This window comes from Nycticebus coucang, chromosome 14 (genome assembly GCF_027406575.1).
Source record: "Nycticebus coucang isolate mNycCou1 chromosome 14, mNycCou1.pri, whole genome shotgun sequence".
In the NCBI taxonomy this organism is placed as follows: Eukaryota; Metazoa; Chordata; class Mammalia; order Primates; family Lorisidae; genus Nycticebus; species Nycticebus coucang.
The window spans coordinates 63,068,008-63,090,986 of NC_069793.1; the positions used below are offsets into that span (position 1 = coordinate 63,068,008).

The window sequence follows — 22,979 nt, forward strand, 5'->3', positions numbered from 1 at the left end:
AGTTTTTAATATTTTTTAGATAGACAAAATGCTGAATAGATGATACATGATATTCCAAATATAAGAAATGCATTACTTTTCTGATAGAAAGTGCTTAACATATTCTAAGCAAAATGAATTGGTAACCTCCACCAAACCCTATGCACTACATATTGAACTGAAGGTTATCAGTGATGAAGAGAACTTCTTAAAGACTAGATTCTAACAAGAAATAGAGGCATATGAAGGGTCCATTGAAGATGGTGTTTTGGAGAATTTGCTTTAGAGATGTATACAGAGGAGACAACCGGAAATGCAGAAGCACTCAGACATCCATGTCAGGAAGGGAGGACACAGAGAGAGAGAATAGGATAAGACAAAGGCTTCTACAATAAAAATCTGCAGTGTTCCTTTACATGATCATTAATCACTAAGAAAAACAGAAAAAAATAGAGAATAAATGATTCTATAAGTAATAGCAATAATATTATAAGGTTTATAAAAATAAATTTAATAAAATATGCAAAATTATGTATAATTAATGACAATATATTTTTGAGAAATATGAAAAAAGGTACTAGGAAAGGACAAGGAAATTCATGGTTACATTAAAGACACTATATAAATATATGTTACTTTTCTAAATTATATGTAAATGCACTGAAATTTTAAACAAAATCTTCATAGGATGTAGATTGCAACATTTATATAAAAAAATAAGTCTCGGGTTTTAGAACTGAATAATAAATGCCTGCATAATTATCTTTGCTGACCAATAGTCCTTTCATAAGACTTATATCTGTTATTATCTGTGTATGTTGTAAGATTAGATTTTGATAACAATTTGTGCTCTTTTTCACTTGGTTTGATATTGATGTCTACTTCACTACCTATTTATCTTTATTTAGGTTTGTACGTAAGAATTAAATCTATGTTTTTGATTTCACAAGATCTCAAGAATTTCAATAAGATAGAGCCACGCATTTGAGCCAATCTACTTGTATGACTACAGGAAGCCTCTTTCAAATCTCCCTTCTTGTCTCTTACATATAAGCATGCCTATTGTCAACACTTCTGAAATCAAAATTTCTATTTTCTATTTGGTTGGGATTCCAGGTATGGAACCTACCAACATTTGGCTCTCTATCCCCATATGTTTCATGTACCTTGTTGCCATCCTGGGGAATTGTGCTATCCTATTCTTCGTAAAAATAGAGCCTTCTTTGCATGAACCTATGTACTATTTTCTCTCCATGCTATCTCTTTCTGACCTGGGACTATCACTCTCCTCCCTCCCTACCATGCTAAGGGTTTTCTTGTTCAGCACTCCAGGAATTTCTCTTGATGCTTGTATTGCCCAAGAGTTCTTTATTCATGGATTCTCAGCTATGGAGTCATCTGTACTTCTCATAATGTCCTTTGATCGCTTTATTGCCATTAACTACCCTCTGAGATACACTTCTATCCTTACCAATGCCAGAGTCATTCAAACTGGTCTTGTTTTTACTCTCAAAAATGTTTTGTTGATCCTCCCTTTTCCTTTCACTCTAAAACATCTAAGATACTGTAAGAAGAACCTCCTGTCCCATTCCTACTGCCTTCATCAGGATGTCATGAAGCTGGCCTGCTCTGACAACAACGTCAATGTCATCTATGGCTTATTTGTGGCTCTAACAGGCATTCTAGACTTGACATTTATTTTTGTGTCTTATGTGCTAATACTGAAAGCTGTGTTGAGCATAGCATCACAAAAGGAAAGGCTCAAGGTCCTCAATACATGTGTTTCCCACATCTGTGCTATGCTTATCTTCTATGTGCCCATTATCTCCCTAGCTGTCATCTACCGGTTTGGCAAACACAGTTCTCCACTCATTAGGATCCTCATGGCTGATGTTTTTCTGCTGGTACCTCCATTGATGAACCCCATTGTATACTGCATAAAAACCCAGCAGATAAGAAATCTTGTCCTAGGAAAATTGTGTCAGAAGCAAAACTGATGGGAATGCTTAACCATATGAAAACCCACAGACAAAGCAAAATGAAACAACAAGGAACCAGACTATGTAAAATTTACAAGATCATGTCTAAACCTGTTTATTAGGATTAAAGAACCAGGCCTGAAAGTTGTTGATTTGGCACTAGACTTGGTGTGCTTATGAAAAAAAAATGTGTGGTTGGGTTTCATATTCACCCATCTTGCTCTATCAGCCTTATCAATATAGTATATGACTGTCATTTTCATTATGATTAATGGAACATAATATGTGCTTATTTGGAAATTAATAGTATATACTTACATGACATCTGAGTAAGGATCAGAAGAGAGCAAAGATTTCCTCTTTAATAAAATTTTTATTTTTAACAGAGTTTTGACCTCTTTGAGATATGTACTAGCTTTTAGAAATTGAAATTAAGATGGGCAACTACACTGTGTACACATGACCCATGCTTACAAAAAAATGTGTACACATGAAAAAACAAAGTATACATTACTTTTATTCACTTGTTTTATTTGCTTCAATATTTCTTTACAGAGAATTCAAATGTTATCTTCTAAGCTATGAGGTTTAGACAGTTTCCTGTCTTTGAGATATCTTTGCAAGTTCTACCTAATGAAAAAGATTCTCTGTTTACCCAAATTCTACTGTTTCCTCTGAACTCTCTTCTCAACTTGACCATGGCTTTTGGACTTGCATGTTTATCTCCATATTATCCAATTTTATCAAAAACCTTGCTTTAAGTCAGATAATCAGATCCCTCACCCTCCTATATGATTACTTTATCTATCCAGTTGAGTTCCTCATCCCCTACCAATCCTGAGTTGATGTCTAATCATCCTGGGGAATGCCTTCAGCAAGTATCATGAATGATTTTGTTAAGAGTTGTGTATCATTATTCAAATCACATTAAGCATTGAACATACAGAATTCTGACTCAGGATCCCATATACACAAGCAAGGCCTGAAGACTAGCTTCCCTGGGTCTGCCACAATGGCACCACCAGTGCTTGAGTATACCACCTAGGTATCAGGGCCAATTCATCTGGCTCTGACATTCATACCAAAGTTGGTCTGTGCACCTGCACTTGTCAGTAAGAAGCCTAGTAACAAACCCACTTCTTCTTCCCCAGTAAAGCCTCAACATAACTTCCACAGACAAACTTACCCTAAGCCACAGAGGAACTTGCAGACACTGCTGGCACTGATTATAGCTGAGGAAATTATATTAGGACTATACTATTGCCCACAACCATAGCTAAAGCCAAAGCACCCTGCCAAGCCACAACTATAGACATAGCTATTGAAAAATGTTTTTTTGTTTGTTTGTTTGTTTGTTTGTTTACTGGGGTTTGGTTCAAATTACAATTTTCTTGTTTCTTTTTTTTTTTTTTTTTTGCTGAACATTCATTCAGCAAATATTTATTTATTTATTTATTTATTTATTTTATTTTTTATTAGCACCTGTGGCTCAGAGAGTAGGGCACCGGCCCCATTTACCAAGGGTGGCGGGTTGGAACCTGGCCCAGGCCAAACTGCAATTAAAAAAAATAATAGTAAAATAAAATAAAAAACGTTTATCTCTACAAAAACTAGTTCATAAATTGGAAGAAGTGACCACTACACCAGATATTCATATATCAACAAAGAACATAAAAAATGTGGCTAATCAAGTAAACATGAAACTTCCAAAATAATACAATAATTATCCAATAACAGATCCAAAGGAAAGAAACTATGAAATGTCTGAAAGAAATATAAAATAATGACATTTTAAAATTTAAAAAAATTCAAGGAAATACAAGAGAACACAGACAATACAAATAAATTAGAAGAGGGAATCTGAATTAGAAATTCAACGAAGAGATAGATAACATATAAAAGACCAAAGAGAATTTATGTAACTAAAGACTTTAACAAATGAAATTAAACTTCAACTGAGAACTTCAAAAATAAACTACAATAAGTAGAAAAGAATTTCTGAACTTAAAGACATGCCTTTAGAAGAACAAAAAATAAAATAAAGAAAGTATAAGAAGTGAATAAAGTAAGTCTCTATAAAATATATAAATTATAGCAAGTGAAAAAATATTTTGTGAAAGAAATAAGGAGACCAAATGAGGGAAAGCATAGAGAAAACTATCAATAAATAACATCTAAAAGTTTTCCAAATCTTGGGCAAGAAATAGACTTCCAGATATAGTAAGCCCCAAGAAACTAAAATAGATTCAAGCAAAAAAAAAAAAAAATATCCTCACTGACACATTGTCATCAAACTATCAAAAGTCAAAGACAAACAGAATTATAAAAATAGCAAGAAAAAACAAGGGTATATGTGAAACTTAGTAAATGTGGAATGTAAATGTCTTAGCACAATAACTAAGAAAATGCCAGGAAGGCTATGTTAACCAGTGTAATGAAAATGTGTCAAACAGTCTATGAAACCAGTGTATGGTGCCCCATGATAACATTAATGTACACAGCTATGATTTAATAAAAAAAAAAGGAAAGAAAAAAGTATTGAGTCACATGCAAGGAAATCCCATCAGACTAGCAGCATATTACTCAGCAAAAAACTTTCAAACCATAAGAAAATGAGTTGATAAATTCACAGTTCTTGAAAATCAAACAACAACAGAAAAAAACCTATCATTCTGCCATTCAAGAACACTACACCTGTCAATCTGAAGAATATTTCAGAAATGAAGTAGAAATAACGTCTTTCTCAGACAAGTAAAAATTGAGAGAATTCATCACCACTAGAACAACCTTACAAGAAATGCTTAAGGGAGACCTACATTTAAAAGTAAAAGGTAAAGTCAACAATTATGAAAACACACGAAAATAAAACTCAGATAGTGCAGGTAAACAAATGAGAAAAAAAGAAAGGTAAAAAGTGTTATCAATATGGAAAGCCATCAAATCATAAAATAAACAATGAGAGAAGTAGAAAGAAACAAAGGATATAAAAAACAATCAGAAACCAATTTTAACAATGACAAAAATAAGTCCTCATTTGACAATAAAAATCTTGAATGTAAACAATTTAAATTCCCCCAGTTAAAATATATTAACTCTATTTGATACATTATTATGCTAAAAAAGATACAGACTGGCTAAATGAATAAGAATATGAAAAGAAAAAAAATACTCAGTATATAGTTCCCTACAAAAATATCACTTCATTGGTAAAGGTACACATAGATTGAAAGTGATTAGGAAAAATAAAAAAATAAAAAAAACACCTAAAAGAGACAAAGATGATGAATTATAACAATAAAGGAACAAATCTAGCAAGATACAATAATTGCAAATATACATAGGCACCCAACAGTGAAGCACCCAAATATATATACAGCAAATATCATTAGAACTAAAGAAAGAGCTAGACCTCACTTTCAACATTGGGCCTGGAATCTAGACAAAAAATCAATAAAGAGACATCAGACTTAAGTGGTGCTGTAACTAAATGACCCAAACATTTACAAAACATTTCATACAACAGATACAGAACACACATTCTTTAAGATAGACCATATGTTACCCCCACAAAAAAAATGTTATACCAAAAATATTTAAAAATTAAAATCATATTGGCTGGGTGAGGTGGCTCATGCCTGTAATCCTAGACTCTGGGAGGCCAAGGCAGGTGGATTGCCCTGAGCTCACAGATTGGAGATCAGGCTGAGAGAGAGCAAGATCCCATCTCTAAAATAGCCAGGCATTGTGATGGGCACCTGTAGTCCCAGCTACTAGGTTGGCTGAGGCAACAGAATCACTTGAGCCCAAGAGTTGGAGGTTGCTGTGAGCTATGACACCACAGTATTCTACCGAGGGTGACAAAGTGAAACTCCATCACACACACACACAAAAAATAAAAATACAAAAATTAAAATAATATTAAGTGTCTTCTCAGACTACAATGGGATCAAAGTGTTTGTCAATAACAATAGGTACTTCACAAATTTTCCAAATACATGGAAATTGAATGTCATGCTCCTGAACAATCATTAGACAACTGAAGAAGTTAAAAAGGAAATAAAAACTTTTTTTTTTTTTGTAGAGACAGAGTCTCACTTTATAGCCCTCGGTAGAGTGCCATGGCATCACACAGCTCACAGCAACCTCCAGCTCCTGGGCTTCAGCGATTCTCTTGTCTCAGCCTCCCAAGTAGCTGGGACTACAGGTGCCCACCACAACGCCCGGCTGTTTTTTTGGTTGCAGTTCAGCCGGGGCCAGGTTTGAACCCGCCACCCTCCGTATATGGGGCCGGCGCCTTACCGACTGAGCCACAGGCGCCACCCAGGAAATAAAAACTTTTGAAACAAATGAATATAGAAACACAGCAGACCAAAACATATGAAATACAATAAAAGAAGAACTGAAAGGAAGCCTATAGGAATAAACATCTACATCAAAAAAAGTAGAAAGATTTCAAATAAAGAATCTCACAATGCATGTAAAGGGCTAGCAAAGCAAGAAGAAATAAAGTTCAAAGTAGGGGAAAATAATAAAATGAGAGTATAACTTAATAGAACAGAGAAAAAATGCAAGAGGTTAACAAAATTAAAAGCTGTTCTTTTTAAAAGATAAGTAAAATTGACAGACCATTAGATAAACTACAATTAAAGAGAGAAGACCCAAATAAATAAAATTGGAAATGAAACAAAAAACATTGTAACTGATGTCACCGAAAGATAAAGGAGCACGACAATATTATGATGACATAATATAATATCAATATGATGACAGAAATATATTTCTGATCACATATAATTAATCATGATTAAACTAGTCAATGGTTAAAAAAACCAAACAGGCCAATTAACAAGGCAAAAAGATGGAATCAGTAATACAAAGTCTTTCAACAAGGAAAAAATCCAGATCTAGATGGTTTTACTGCAGAAAACTACCAAAGTTTTGAAGGAGAACTAACACGAATTTTTTATGCAAATTCCAGAAAATTGAAGCGTAGGGAATTTTAACTAACTCACTATTTTTTATTTCAGGTTCATACATAAATGCAAACAATTAGGTTACATTGTCTCTGCTTGGTAGGTAAACTCCAAGTTATAGTTGATCCCTTCACCCAGGAGGCGTGCCACACACCCCTACATTATGCCCAAGTACCCAATGTACTCAATACTAATAAGCAACCAACAGATGAACAACTACATGCCCACATGAGAGAATTACTAAGTCATTTATGAGACCAGCACTCCCTTGACATCAAAATCAGACAAATCAGACCAAAAAGGAACACATGAGGGACCAACATACCTGATAAACATAGATGAAAAAATTCTCAACAAGATATTAGCAAACCAAATCCAATAATAGCACTGCAGAAAAAAACAAACAAACAAAAAAAAAAAACACCGAGATTGAACAGGATTTGTCCCAGAGGTAAAAGGATGCTTCGACAAGCATAAATCAATAAATATATCACATCAACGAAATTAAGAGCAAAATCCATGTGCTCCTCTCAAAAGATTCAGAAAAGGCATATGATAAAATGTAATAACCATTTGCAATAAAGATTCTCAATAAATCAGTTTTAAAAGAAATACACCTCAACACAATAGGGACCATAAATGAAAAACCCACAACTTACATCACACTGAACAGTAAAAAAGGATGCCCACTTTTTTTTTTTTTTTTTTGTTTCTTTTTTTTGTAGAGACAGAGTCTCACTTTATGGCCCTCGGTAGAGTGCCGTGGCCTCACACAGCTCACAGCAACCTCCAACTCCTGGGCTTAAGCGATTCTCTTGCCTCAGCCTCCCGAGTAGCTGGGACTACAGGCACCCGCCACAACGCCCGGCTATTTTTTTTTTGTTGTTGCAGTTTGGCCGGGGCCGGGTTTGAACCCGCTACCCTCGGTATATGGGGCCGGCGCCCTACTCACTGAGCCACAGGCGCCGCCCAGGATGCCCACTTTTAACTCTTTTCATTCAACCCTGTATTGGATATCCTGGCTGAAGTAATTAAGACAGAGATAGAAATAAAAGGTATCCATATCTACTGAGGGCGGTAAAGTAAGACTCTGCTCCACAAAAAAAAAAAAAAAAGAAAAGAAAATTTGTAAATGAGAAAGTCAAATTGTGTTTCTTTGAAGACAACAAAATGTTATATATAAACAAACCAAAAGACTTCACCAAATTCAGAAAAGAAAATCTCTTAGAACTAATAAATTCAATAGTTATAGGACACAAAAATCAACATATGTAAATGTACAATTTCTATACACCAATAACAAATTTGCTAAAAAAAAAAAAAAGCAATCCAATTAACAATAGCTTAAAACATAAATAGAATGCCTGGGAATCAATTTGTTATTTTTATTTTAATTTTTTATTTTTCATTAAATCATAAACACATAGATCATGTATACATGGATGCATTTATGGGGTACAATGTGCTGATTTCATATAAAACCAGGAATGCTTACATCATACTGGCTATATACACCTCATCTCTTTTACTTAATTATTGGGTTAAGACATTTGTACTCTATACTTAAACAATCTGACATGTAACCTTGCATCACGCACCATAGGTGTGATCCCTATGATCTTGATCCCATTGATGTTGATCCCATTCAATCTTGATCTGACCTTCCCCCTTCCCTCCCCCCACTCCTGCCTCCTTCATCCTGGGCCATAGTTGTAATCTATTCTTCATGTGAAAGTGTGAGAGATTGTAAATTGGTTTCATAATAGTACTGGGTATATTGGATATTTTTTCTTCCATTCTTGAGATATGTTCCAGCTCCATCCATGTAAACATAAAGGAGGTAAAGTCTCCATCTTTCTTAAGGCTGTATAATATACCATGGTATACATATGCCACAATTTATTAATCCATTCATGGGTCAATGGGCACTTGGGCTTCTTCCATGACTTGGCTATTATGAATTGAGTTGCAGTGAACAATCTGGTAGCAATAACTTTGTTATAAAATGATTTTTGGAGTTTTGTATATACACCTAGTAGGGGAATTGCAGGATCAAATGGCAGGTCTACTTTTAGATCCCTGAGTATTCTCCATACTTCTTTCCAAAAGGGACGTATTAGCTTGCACTCCCACCAGCAGTGCAGAAGTGTTCCCTTTTCTCCACATCCACACCAACATCTATAGTTTTGGGATTTTGTTATGTGAGCCACTCTTACTGGAGTTAGATGATATTTCAAAGTGGTTTTGATTTGCATTTCTCTGATGATTAAAGGTGAGCATTTTTTCATGTGTCTATAGGCCATGTTCTATCTTCTTCAGAGAAGCTTCTGTTCAAGTCCCTTGTCCACAAAGAAATGGGATTACTTGTTCTTTTCAAGAAGTTTGTGTTCTCTGTGGATTCTGGTTATCAAACCTTTGTCAGAAGCATAACCTGAAAATATCCTCTCCCATTCTGAGGGCTGTCTGCTTTTATATATACACCAATAATAGTCAAGCCAAAAAAAAATAGTCAAGGACTCTATTCCTTTTACAGTTGTGCCAAAGAAAATGAAATAATTTGGAATTTAGCTAACAAAGGATGTGAAAGATCTCTATAAAGAGAACTATGAAACTCTGAGAAAATAAATAGCTGAAGATGTTAACAAATGGAAAAACATAACATGCTCATGGCTAGAAAGAATCAACATTCTTAAAATGTCCATATTACCCAAAGCAATTTACAAATTTAATGCAATCCCTTTCAAAGCACTACCATCATACTTTAATGATCTGGAAAAAATAGTACTTCATTTTATATGGAATCAGTAAAGCCCTCAAATAGCCAAGACATTACTCAAATAAAAACAAATCAGGAGGAATCACACTGTCAGACTTCAAACTATACTGCAAATCTACAGTGATCAAAACAGCATGGTTTTGGCACAAAAATAGGAAGATGTATGAAATAGAATTGAGAAACAAGAGATGAACCTGGACACTTATCGTCATTTGCTCTTGGATAAGCCCATCAAAAATATAAATTGGGGTAAAGATTCCCTATTTAACAATGGTGCTGGGAGAATTGGCTGGTGACTTGTAGAAGACTGAAACTGGACCCACACCTTTCACCATTAACAAAAATTTACTCTCACTAAATACAAGATTTTTTAAGACATGAAATGATAAAGATTCTTGGAGAGAGTGCAGGAGAAACACTTGAAGAAATTGGCCTGGGAGAATACTTCATGAGGAGGACCCCCAGGCAATCAAAGCAACACCAAAAATACATTACTGGGAATCAATTTAAACCAGGAGGTAAAAGATCTCTACAATGAGCACAATGACACTAAAAAGAGAAACTAAAGAGGATACACAAAAATGACAATACATTTCATGCTCATGGACTGGAAGAGTTTTAATACCGTTAGGTGTCTGTGAAAACCCCAAGCAATCTATGCACTCATTACATTCTCCATAAAAATACTAATGATCTTCACGGAAATAAACAAAAAATTCTAAAATTCATGTGGACCCACAAAAGAACCCAAATAGCCAAAGCAATATTAAACAAAGGAAACATAGCTGGAGGTACCACAGTTTCTGTTTAAAAATCTACTACAATGTTATAACCAAAACAACATGGCATTGGTATAAAGCAGACACATAAACCAATAGGAGAGAACAGGGAACACTGAACTAAATCCACATATTTACAGCCAAGTTATTTTTGACAAAATCATCAAGAACAAACATTGGGGAAAGGACAACTTTTCAATAAATGCTGCTTGGAAAACTGGATATTCCCCTGCAGAAGAATGAGATTAGACATCATCTTTCAACATACACAGAATCAACTCAAAATAGATTAAAGACTTAATAAGTCTGGAAACGTTAAAACTACCAAAAAAGCAATAACAAACAAAACTTTTCAGCGTTATCTGAAGGAATTTATGAGTAAGAGTTTAAAAGCATAAAGGATCAAAATGTCATTCTTTATCCCATATATAGTACAATTATTACACATAAACTAAAAATAAAAGAGAAAAAAACCCACCTCCAACTGGCTCCTCTGAGACTCCTCCCATTGCTTCTGCCTCTCCTCCCTCCTTTTACCACCTTAGATCTTCCCTTCAGTTCCTTGAATCCTTTGATATAACCCCTCTTCACACCTCTTTCTTCTCCATCTTTTCTCTTCCCTCTTCAGTTGCTTCCAGTCATTTGAACTTTAGACCCCTACACCCATAAGGTGCTCTCAAGGGACTCAAGGACCCCAAACAATAGTCACTTGTGGCAGAAGGAGATAAAATATTAGCTGGAGGGCGGCCCCTGTGGCTCAGTCCGTAAGGCGCCGGCCCCATATACCAAGGGTGGCGGGTTCAAACCCTGCCCCGGCTGAACTGCAAAGAAAACCAAAAAATAGCCGGGCGTTGTGGCGGGCGCCTGTAGTCCCAGCTATTTGGGAGGCTGAGGCAAAAGAATCGCTTAAGCCCATGAGTTGGAGGTTGCTGTGAGCTGTGTGAGGCCACAGCACTCTACCGAGGGCCATAAAGTGAGAGACTCTGTCGCTACAAAAAAAAAAAAAAATTAACTGGAAATAGACTGTATACTTTATCTACTCAATGGACATTAAAGGCAGCCAGATCCCTGCTTGATACATCATCAGCCACTTATCTAAAAAGTGGCCTAGGACCTCTGTAAGATTACACATCAAGACAAAAGAAAATAATGAACATCTTCACATATACCAGTTCAAAAAATATTTAGTAGTTATTGGATCAGTAACCTCAATTTATCCATTTTTGTCAGAATTATTATTATATTATGATATTTAGATAAAAGTATAAAGAGGAGTAAAAATGAGAAATAGCTATTTTTATAAACCAGTGAGTTTTGTATTACTATTCATGACTGACTCATGGCTAAAAACTTTAAAATGAAAGTTATAAGATCTTTGTGTTCTTCTGCTTGTTATCTATGCGTATATATATATTTATACCAGGTCAGATAATTAAGTATGCAAATTCATCCTAGAAAAAATGTTGCATAACTCACTGCTGAATATAACTGTGGTCACCAAAGGGCCAAGGGGAGTACCTTGAAGGTGACCATGGAGATATTCAGCAATGAGATATGAAACACTTATTCTAGGATGAGTTCACGAACTTCATTGTCCAACCTCATATGTATGTATGTTATGCATATGTGATATTTTTCTAACTCTGAATAGAATTACCAACTTAAATTATAAACTCTCTTCAAGGAGCTCTGTTCAAATGGGCTTGAAAACTAATGTGCATCTATACAAATTAGTCCTAAAATCCCCAGAAAGAGAGAAATTAACCCAGTTGTTTTCCAAATTCACTTGACTTTTGTAAATATTTGGTAAATAATGCTCATTTAGTATTGTTTGATTAATAAAAACTCTTATATCTTCTGAGTTATAAGCATTAAGATAGTATAAATATATACTTTTGTTCTACTTGGGTTTACTTGTTGAAGTAATATTATATCTACTGGATATTTAATGTTATAAACATTATTCAACCTAAGAACACATATGTAAATAAAGGTGCAGTAAATATTAATTGATATTATTACTTTATGTATATTAAGAATGACTTACTTTTGTAATGCTTGCCTAATGTGCACGTTCTGTAAAAATAGTTAACAGGCAATACTAGAGATAATGGATAGCCTTGTTTGGTATTATAGTATATCTGCCTAAAAACAATTTACAAAATATTTTGGTAACTTTCAATTTTAACATAATGCTAAATTAAATTAATAATAGGTATTGATTACCTAGATGATGTCTAATCAGATAAACTACTGACATATATTTTTTACTAAGTGTAGCTTTTTATATATTTTTGCATCTTATTTTTATATGATATTGAGAAGCTAAATAAAATTGAATTTATTAATAAACATCTTTTTGTTTTGCTCTTCCATTCTTTTTTTTATTTTTTTATTAAATCATAGCTTGTTCACATTAATGCAATTATGGGGCACAATGTGATGGTTTTATATACAATTTGAAATATTTTCAGCAAACTGGTTAACATAGCCTTTACCTCATTTTCTTAGTTATTGTGTTAAGACGTTTATATTCTACACTTGGTAGAGTCAACATGTACCCTTGTAAAATGCACCATAGTAGTGGTCCCACTAATTACCCTCCCTCCACCCATCCTCCTCTTTCCCCTGTCCCCCTCCTCTTTCCTATTTATCTTGGGTTGTAGTCAGGTCATAGCTTTCATATGGAAGTGTGGGTGTTTATAAATTGGTTTCATATTAAGGCTGATTACATTGTATACTTTTTCTTACATTCTTGAGATAAATAAACATCTTCTTTTTGACACATTAAAATTTGTTCTATGAGAAAGCATGTGCTTCTAGGAATTGTGAGATGGTGTGTATATAAATATGTTATTCTATTACTGAATCCAGGTTTATAACAGACAATTCACAATTCTCTATTTTCTAGTTTCCTCTGTAAAAGAAAGGTTACTGATGGTTAGAAGTTATAATCATATAATCAATATATGTAAAATAAACGATTAAAAATAATAAAAGATACAACTCTGAAATTATTCTAAGAAAGTGAGATGTGTTTTCAATAAGGAAAATATGAAGTATGAAGAATGTGATGTTATTCAGGAAGGAAAAAAGTTATTTTGTTCTGCAATGACTGGGTTCTCCAGATGAGAAAGTGGAAATTTGCATGGATAACCAAACCAAATTTTTTTAAAAAGGGGGTAGAAGGATTATAAACAGGAGTTTTGCACATGGTTAACTAAGAATCCTTTTTTTACTCCATAAAATCTCCCCTCTTTAAAGGCCTGGCAGCTTGTACCATCTACCAGATATCCTTTGGTACCAAGTACCAACAAATAATACAACTTATCCATCTACTAATTTATTATGAACTGTAAATAACATAGAAGAAAGAGAAGAGTATCATATATTAAGAACATAAAAGAACATGAACAGTATCTCAAGAAAACACAGTATGATGTTCCCCATCAGTCTATTTAGTCATATGTAAATAAGTGTTGTTCTGCTCAGTCATGAGGTGGTAGTCTTATGGAGCTACCCACCTCTTTACTAAAAAGAATCCTAGAAATTATGACTTAGCCCAGTGGAATAATCTGTAAGTTACCTAAGAGTATATTTTGGAATTTTGAAGTACCTAGCATAGTCCTTTCCACAGGCTTCTTCTTAGTTGATGATATAAAACTCTGGCTAATTCCTGATTGAAGATCTTCTAGGAATACATCAAAGTAAAAAAAAAAAAAAGAGAGAGAGAGAAACTACTCACAGTCTTAAAATAATTGATCTAGCTAAAGAGAATTAAGTCTATCTTTAAGAAGCCATGGTTAATTTATTTATCAATGATGCATTTTAATGTAAAAATTTTGATGACAAGAATAATGTAATTGACAATAAAATGTAATTCTGTGATGTTCAAAACATGGTAATAAGCCATTACCAAATAAAATAATAATAATTTAAACAAAATCTCTCCAAAGATAATCATAAAATTTTTAAAAACAGTGAATGTTACATCTGATGTTTAAAACTGAATAAAACAAATTTTTACAGTGAAAATAATCTTGAAATATAATGTAAATCATTAGAAATAATATACATACAAGAATATCAAGTAAAGAAATTTAATGAATCCAGAATAGGCTTAGCCATTTGTATTTTATAAAACTCTACACTAAACGACTAGCCTTAAAGATGTTAGATTCAAATTAAATTTTCTTTTTTTTTTTTTCTTTTTTTTTTTTTATTGTTGGGGATTCATTGAGGGTACAATAAGCCAGGTTACACTGATTGCAATTGTTAGGTAAAGTCCCTCTTGCAATCATGTCTTGCCCCCATAAAGTGTGACACACACCAAGGCCCCACCCACCTCCCTCCTTCCCTCTTTCTGTTTCCCCCCCCATAACCATAATTGTCATTAATTGTCCTCATATCAAAATTGAATTTTCAAAGCCTTATTGATTTGTAAAATGAAAACCTATAATTTCAAGAAAGTTAATTCTAGTGGAAAAGCAAACAGGAGTTATCCTATATTGTGAAACTACTCTGATTATACATGTGGTGTTCTGGGATCATGGAAGAGGCAATCATAATTCTACCAGAGCGAGCATAGAAAGCTCAAAAGGTGTTGTCAACTAATTGTTAATTATTCTCATTTACTGGGAGCTTTATGACCAACCTTGGTTCCAGTGATGATTGAGGATTGACCTGAAGGGACTTCTGTTTTCCTTTAAATACATTTATGAGTTGTAATCCCTAGAGCTTTCTCGGTTAATGGGAAAGCATCTGGGAGGTAGCACTAAATTTTACAGATCAGGATAAATTGCTCCACTTCCATAGCCGTAAAACACTGGGATTCCACCTGTCTTCCCTCTTGTCATTGACATGTGGATCCAACTAACTATTCACTTGCTGGTAAGTTTCCTGAAGTTAGCACTTGCCTCTGCCCAGCTCAAAAAAATAATTTTCATGAATTTTGTCTGGCTCTGGTCTCCAAGTGGTAGCATGGATGTCAAGACCTCAACCTCTATGTAGGGTAAAAGTCTAAAGTTCTTTCAACTCATGGAAATCAGCCAAGTGTTAAGCCAAAATCATTGTCTCAGCACAGAGAGAAATTCAATGCCAAGTACCTGGACCTGGATCTTGGGTGGCATGTTCCTGAATGGTAGAGTTATTGCATTACATGTTGGGTAAGTTGTTAGGGGATTAGCATATGTGAGCCCACAGAGCTTATAGTGGAGATCAGTGAGAAAGCAAGACTGATGACTCAGAGTTTGTTATTATAGTCTGTCCTAACTGAGCATGCTTTTGATTAAGTCTTTGCCTTATAGATTTACTCTTGATAAACAAGAAAGAGGCTTTAAACTCTAACAAAAATCCATCTTATGAGTTCACAGCTTTTAAATAATGTTGTAGGAGTAAGACTTGTATAAATTCCATTTAATCACTTAACTTAAGCATGAATCAATTAAGAATATGACTTTTAATTAATTCATTGTATCTTAGTATATGTAAAAATAATATATGTTTATATGTGACTCTAACAATCTATACGGAAGACACAAAACACCAGTATTATCAAGAAGAGGGTGCACACTGAGTTGCTACCACTTTCATTACACAGTTAGACTTCAACCAAGAATTTCAAGATTAGTAGTAAATGGGCTAGAAATAAGCAAATAAACAACAAAAACAAACAAATAAGAATATAATGCTTTAAGAGGCAGAAACAGCAAATGTTAATCGAGTTTTGTGATATTGAAAATATCAAATTTGTCTTAGGTTCTTTTACATTAAAGAAAAATAATTTATAATACCATTTAAAAATAGGTATCATCAAAAATTGCTGCATACTTCATTCCAATGGGTTTGGATCATAATCTCAAAAGGCACAATTCCAAATGGCATATTCCTGAATGTTGAAATCCCAAAGGATCAAAATCCCTAAAGTCTGAAATTCTTAAAATCACAATATAAAAAGATTAAAATCCTGAGTGTTAAGATCTTAAAAGCTGATTTCTAGGGAAGGGATTAGTGCATTTTTGTTTGTACATAGGATACTTGCATCAGGTTTGTTGTATCATGTTAGGCAAAACTCTTATCTCGCTATTATCTTTATTTAGAATTTATATGATTTAAAGACATGTGTGGGTGGCAAATTGACAAGAGGAGAACTTGTAGCCTTAGTGTTAGGTGACAATTTGAGTGAATTGAGAAATACCTAGAAACCTGGTAAAGCATTACTTTGGATGTATCCATAGGGTGTTTCCAAATTGGTCTGGTACTCTGAATGGACTAATGGGGAAGATGTGCCCTTAGTGTTGGTAGGCACCATCCAGTTAGTAGGGGCTCCAGAGAAAACAAATACAGATTTGAATTTATTTCTCAAATCTGATACAGAATTTTCTTTGGATGCCTTGGACAATAGAGATTAGATGCCACAAAAACACATCATCACAACATTTAATTATTATTATTATTTTTTGAGACAGAGTCTCAAGCTGTCGCCCTGGGTAGAGTGCCCTGGCATCACAGCTCACAGCAACCTCCAACTCTTGGGCTTAAGTGATTCTCATGCCTCAGCCTCCCAAGTAGCTGGGACTACAGGCACCCGCCACAATGCCTGCCTTTTTTGTTTTTTTGGTTGTAGTTGTCATTGTTGTTTGGCATGCCTGGGCTGGATTCGAACCTGGCCAGCCCTAGTGTATACAGCTTGCACCCTAACCACTGAGCTACAGGCACTGAGCCAACATTTAATTTTTGTGTAAGCATCAAGTATGTAAGTAAAAACATAAAATCCCAAACAATAAAAAAGTGAATTTTTTTAAACCAATACAAATGTTTTCATGGCAAACAAACAAACAAAATTTCCTCAGTAAATGAAGAGATGTCCTTTCTGCACATTTGCATTTATGAAAGAAAACATTTTTTGATATCTTGATTCTCTGGGTAACTGCTTAAGTGGTAGTGATCAATGATGTTTTTAATCAGTCTCACCAGAAGAGTTAGATTGCTCATCATGGTATTTCAGACTATACTTACAAAGCTAGGTGCACACAACCATAGTTATGTGCATTTTCCTTTTTGGCTCAAAATTGTTATAACCCTATGACTGGCATTAGAATATGTTTATGCTTGGAAAAATAGGTGTGCTAAGATTATCTATTTTGTAGTGTAAAGTGGCTTAAAGTGGCCTATGAAGTGTTCTGTTCAGTTTTGTGTTTTACAAATAAATTTCCTTTTTTAAGTGTGAATAATATATTTTATTATTAAAATAAACTTATTCTGAGAATAAACTCAGAAAAAGTTCAAGAGCTCAAGAGAAGAGGTCACAAGAGCAAAAGCTAATATTTGTATTTTTCTTCAGAATTATATTTTCCAGATTTTAATATTTTGGGATTGTGCTTTGTGGAATTTTAGACTTTAGGGATTTTGATTTTTCAGGATCTCGGCATTTGAGATTATAACATTTGGGAAAATGTATTTCAGGAATATAATCAACTCTCATTTTAGATCATCTTCTGAAGCAAGAGAATAGAAGCAGGAAGCTTTATAGTACATGTGGTTAGGAGATTATAGACCCATGTACAGTAGTAGCAAAAGAGGATTTAAGTGGGGAGTGATGATGTTCTACAGGTAGAAAGTTTGCCTTGCCAGGCAACTGGCACTTTTGCACATCAGTCAAGATGTTTGACAATTGAGGGGGAGTAGGGTCATTCTGACCTATCTTAACAAAGAATAATCAAACTAACATTACGGGAAAACAACCCTGGCACGTAGCACACAAGACTTTTGTGAAAACTATGTATATGTGTGGCCTCCTTTGATACTACTACTAAGTGTCTTGCCAACATGAATATAATAGGCATTCAATTAATTGCCTGGAAGGTTTTTATTTTCTTCCTATGGGCTAATTGCATCTAGAATTTCCTCTCTGTTCAATCTGTTTAGCCTATTATGCCATTCCCATTTACTCCAAAACATAATTTTTCTGTGGATATATATAAATTTCTGTGGGCTTATCTTAATTTTTCTGGGAACATTTGTTTTGTTTTCTTTTGGTTTTACAAAAATTTATTTATTTATTTTTAGTGTTTGGATTTTGTGTTTTTAAATTTCTAATAGCCAAGTTGGAGACAGAAGCTAAAGTAAGCAAGGCCTTCGATCCGGGGATGGAAGGTGGGAGCTGAAGTTAAACTCAGAAAAAGTTCAAGAGCTTAAGAGAAGCGGTCACAAGAGCAAAAGCTAAGAAACACAGCAGGCATATTTTGTAGTTTATGGACTTTGAGTCTAGACATAAGAGAAAGGATATTGGAGAAAGATGCAAGCAAATACATAACAAATACGTTCAACAAAAAGAGATCGAGGAAAGGAAAGCATGGTGAGAGTACAAGCATGTGTAGAAAAGAGAGTCAACATTAGAAAAAGTTCATGCTGATTAGATACCAAAGAAATCTACAATACTCTTGCAGCATATGTAAGGGCATTAGTGCAAGAAAAAAGAACGAGACATCATAATAAACAATTGAACTAGATGCCACTTGAGGAAGTATTATCAATCCACTGAACACAGCATTTCAGACCATCTTCTGCAGCAATAGTATGGTGTGTATAGGGGATAATAGAACTGTTTAGTATCAACTGAGTGAAGGAGTAATGACGTTTTATAGGCTGAAGTGTATACAACCTGAGGAAAGAGAGGGCAATACTTTGTGTTTCAATCAACTGGTTTGACAGTGGAATATTTTTTTCTGAGATGTCTTAAGAGAAGACAGAATGATCAAACTCGTGTTAGAGGAAGACACATCTTATACCCACCTGCACGAAAACATTTTGTAAGTGTAGACATATCTAACCTCTTTTGATACTAATGGTGAGGATGTTCCAAACCCAAATGTAATAGCCATTCAGTCAATTGCTTGTAAGGTTTTCTTTTTTTTCCCTATTTATTAATTGCACTCAGAAATCCCTCCATTCTCTTCTAGTTATCTTAATATTTCTTTTTCACATATTTCAAAATTTTATTTTGCTGTGATTATCACTAAACCTCTGATAGGCAATTTAGAGACAGAAATCAAACTAAGCAAAGAATGCAAGCTACAAAGAAGTTTTTAACTCAGGGAAAACAATTTAAAAGCTCAAAAGTAAGCACAGGAATAGCATCTCAGAAACACAGAAGTCATATGATGTATTTAAGGATGGTAAGTTAGAAAGAAAAGCTAGAAGAAAGAAAATGCAAACAAAAAGTATACATGCACACACATGTAAATGATAAAAACAGAGAATGGCAATATAAGCGTGCAAGAATGTTTAGAAAAGAATCAACAATAGAAAAGTTCTGAACTTGTTAGATACAAAATAAATCAATAAGACTCATTATAAAACAGAACAAAGGAAGTCAGGAAGCAAAAACAAGGCATTATAATGACCAACTGACCTGGACGCTAATGTATTGGATAATATCAGTTCCTTAGTGGGCAAATAGTTGGCATGAAAGTGAAACAAATATTTGATGTTACATTAATTTGTGAAATACCCTTTAGAATGTTCATACTTTTAAAATTATGTGAACGCATTATGTTCAATAAAGTTACCTTTATGACTACAAAAACCAGCAGTGCAACATTTTATATTCATCTAGATATTTTCCTTTACTCCTCAAGATTTAGAGCAAAGCAAGAGAAAACAAAAGCAGAAAAGTTTTTACTTGACCGTCATTTGATGGCTTCAGGATTTTCAAGTCCTTTAGATGTTTTAAGTTTACTTTATGTTCAGAACACCTTTGCAATCTTTATAGACCTCCACTTCTTCCTTGGAACTACTACTACCATATTGATGAGCTTCACCTTTTCCTGTACTTGGCTGATATACATACACACATATTTCCTTTAGTTGGCTGCTGTACACACACATATTATAAAATTTAATAAGGAACAAAGTGGGTGAGCCATTTTTTTTTTTTTTTTTGTAGAGACAGAGTCTCACTGTACCGCCCTCGGGTAGAGTGCCGTGGCGTCACACGGCTCACAGCAACCTCTTAACTCTTGGGCTTACGCGATTCTCTTGCCTCAGCCTCCCGAGCAGCTGGGACTACAGGCGCCCGCCACAACGCCCGGCTATTTTTTTTTTTTGTTGCAGTTTGGCCGGGGCTGGGCTTGAACCCGCCACCCTCGGCATATGGGGCTGGCACCCTACTCACTGAGCCACAGGCGCCGCCCTGGGTGAGCCATTTTTTGATGCCACCAGCAATGTAAGAGAATTCACATTTCTACACATCCTTGATATCAGTTGTGAATATTTGCCTTTTTTATCTAAGCTTTTACATGTATGTGAAGTGATCTCTCCTGTTGGTTTTGAATATCATGTCCTAAATGACTTACAATGTTAAAGATACTTTAATATTCATTGTAGAATTGTCAGACTTCTTTACATATTCTTAGTATAAGTATTGGTACATGATATGCAAATACTTTCCCTCATTTGATAGGTTTTCTTGTTTTCAAATCATTAGCATTTATAATTTTCATGAGGTCCAATTTATGTACTTGGTTGTTGCTAGTGTTCTTGATGCCATATTTAAGAATTCATTGCCTAACCCAAGGTCACAAAGATATGCTTCCTATGTTTCTTTCTAAAGATTTATTATATTTATGACTATACATGATTTGAGATAATTTTTATGTAAGGTATGAGGTAAGATTCAGCTTCTTTCTTTTAGATATGGATATCCAATTGTCCTGACCAAGTTTTTTGAAAACATATAGCTTCTTAATTGTTAATATTCTTCGATAACTATATACGCAGTTGTAGTGAGTGAGCGTCCTCATTTCATCCTGTACTTAACCATGTAATTTCTAAGGCTATTAGAATTTTACTATCCTGACAAAATATGTTATATGAAACAAATAATGAAAATTTTGCTGCTTCCTTCCTGTCACTGAGTCTAGAAACAACATTTAGAATTTATCTACTTGTTGATAATAACTTGGGCAGATAAATATATTTGTATGCCTTGTCGTCTTAATTATTTGGGTCTTGCTATTAGTCCTGTTTATATTTTATAAATCTTTTGTTTGGGTCCTAAGAATTATTGTAGGGAAATAGCTGGGATCACGATATTTATTCCAACCAGATGACTACTAAAGTATCACCACTTGAAACAATTTATGCCAGTGCAGGAGGCCTCTTCTGAGATTCACACCCTGATCCTCCTATACTGCTGAGATGTCGGTCTTTAATGCCTCACAAGTGGAAATCTCTACCTTCTTCCTAATTGGGATCCCAGGAATGGAGCATGCTCACATTTGGGTCTCCTTTCCCATTTGCCTCATGTACCTGGTTGCCATCCTGGGGAACTGCACCATCCTCTTTTTCATAAAAACAGAAGTATCTCTACATGAGCCTATGTATTATTTCCTCTCCATGCTGGCATTTTCTGATTTGGGACTGTCCATATCCTCCCTTCTAACCATGCTGAGAATCTTCTTGTTCAATGCCATGGGAATTTCCTCAGATGCCTGCTTTACCCAAGAGTTGTTCATTCACACCTTCTCAGCTATGGAGTCACTGGTACTTCTAATCATGTCTGTTGATCGTTTTATAGCCATCTACAACCCTTTGAGATATACATCCATCCTCACGAGTGACAGAGTCATTAAAGTTGGCCTTGTATTTGGTGCAATGGGTCTTTTACTTATCTTCCCTTTCCCTTTTATTCTAAAAAGGCTGAAATTCTGTAAGAAAAGCCTTTTATCTCACTCTTACTGCCTCCACCAGGATGTCATGAAGCTAGCTTGTTCTGACAACAGGGTCAATATCATCTATGGGTTTTTTTGTTGCTCTTTTACCTATATTGAACTTGGTATGCATTTCTGTGTCTTACCTTCTGATCCTGAAAGTTGTTATGGGCATCGCCTCACACAAGGGCCACCTCAAGGTCCTCAACTCTTGCATCTCCCACATCTGTGCCGTGCTCATCTTCTATGTGCCCATCATCACCTTGGCTGCTCTTCACCGCTTTGCCAAAAGTGTTTCTCCAATTATTAGGGTCATAATAGCTGATATCTTCCTTCTAATTCCCCCTCTAATGAATCATATTGTGTACTCTGTGAAGAGTCAGCGGATTAGAAATCTGATCCTGGCAAAAGTATGTCAGAAACAGCATTGATGGTAGAAATGTCAGCTTTAGTGAAATCCCAGCTCACTTTATGATTTCATAACAAATGTAGGAACCCAAGAATGAAAGGAAAAGAGACTGTACACAAAGATACACGGCATATATTCAGTAGGTCTATTGAATGTTATATAATTTATTGAATTAAACAGCAAGAACATTCTAGATTAATTGTCTTGGAGGTTAGGCTTGGGGTAAAAATATGCTTATAACTAAGTTTCCCACTTCCATTCTCCTTTTTGTGTCTCTACATCACTGACTATCAAGTATATCAGCCTCGACCATAGCAGTATAGTCCTAATTAAGATTAAAGCCATTTTGAAGGTGTTATTTAAGAAAAAAAAA

The 22,979-nt window shown here is 34.7% G+C and overlaps 1 protein-coding gene and 1 pseudogene across 1 annotated transcript; both read left to right on the forward strand.

The window, feature by feature from the left end:
• Nucleotides 1–1,034: 1,034 nt before the first annotated feature.
• On the forward strand, nt 1,035–1,976 carry LOC128565762 (olfactory receptor 51A4-like). The gene has a single exon (XM_053562472.1). The coding sequence runs from the start codon at nt 1,035–1,037 to the stop codon at nt 1,974–1,976; it is 942 nt and encodes a 313-aa protein (XP_053418447.1).
• A 19,709-nt stretch (nt 1,977–21,685) lies between these two features.
• Nucleotides 21,686–22,672, forward strand: LOC128564491 (olfactory receptor 51A4-like; annotated as a pseudogene).
• Nucleotides 22,673–22,979: the final 307 nt, after the last annotated feature.

Coding starts and splice junctions, on each gene's coding strand:
- LOC128565762 (XM_053562472.1), top strand. CDS start 1,035: ATGCCTATTGTCAACACTTCTGAAATCAAAATTTCTATTTTCTATTTG.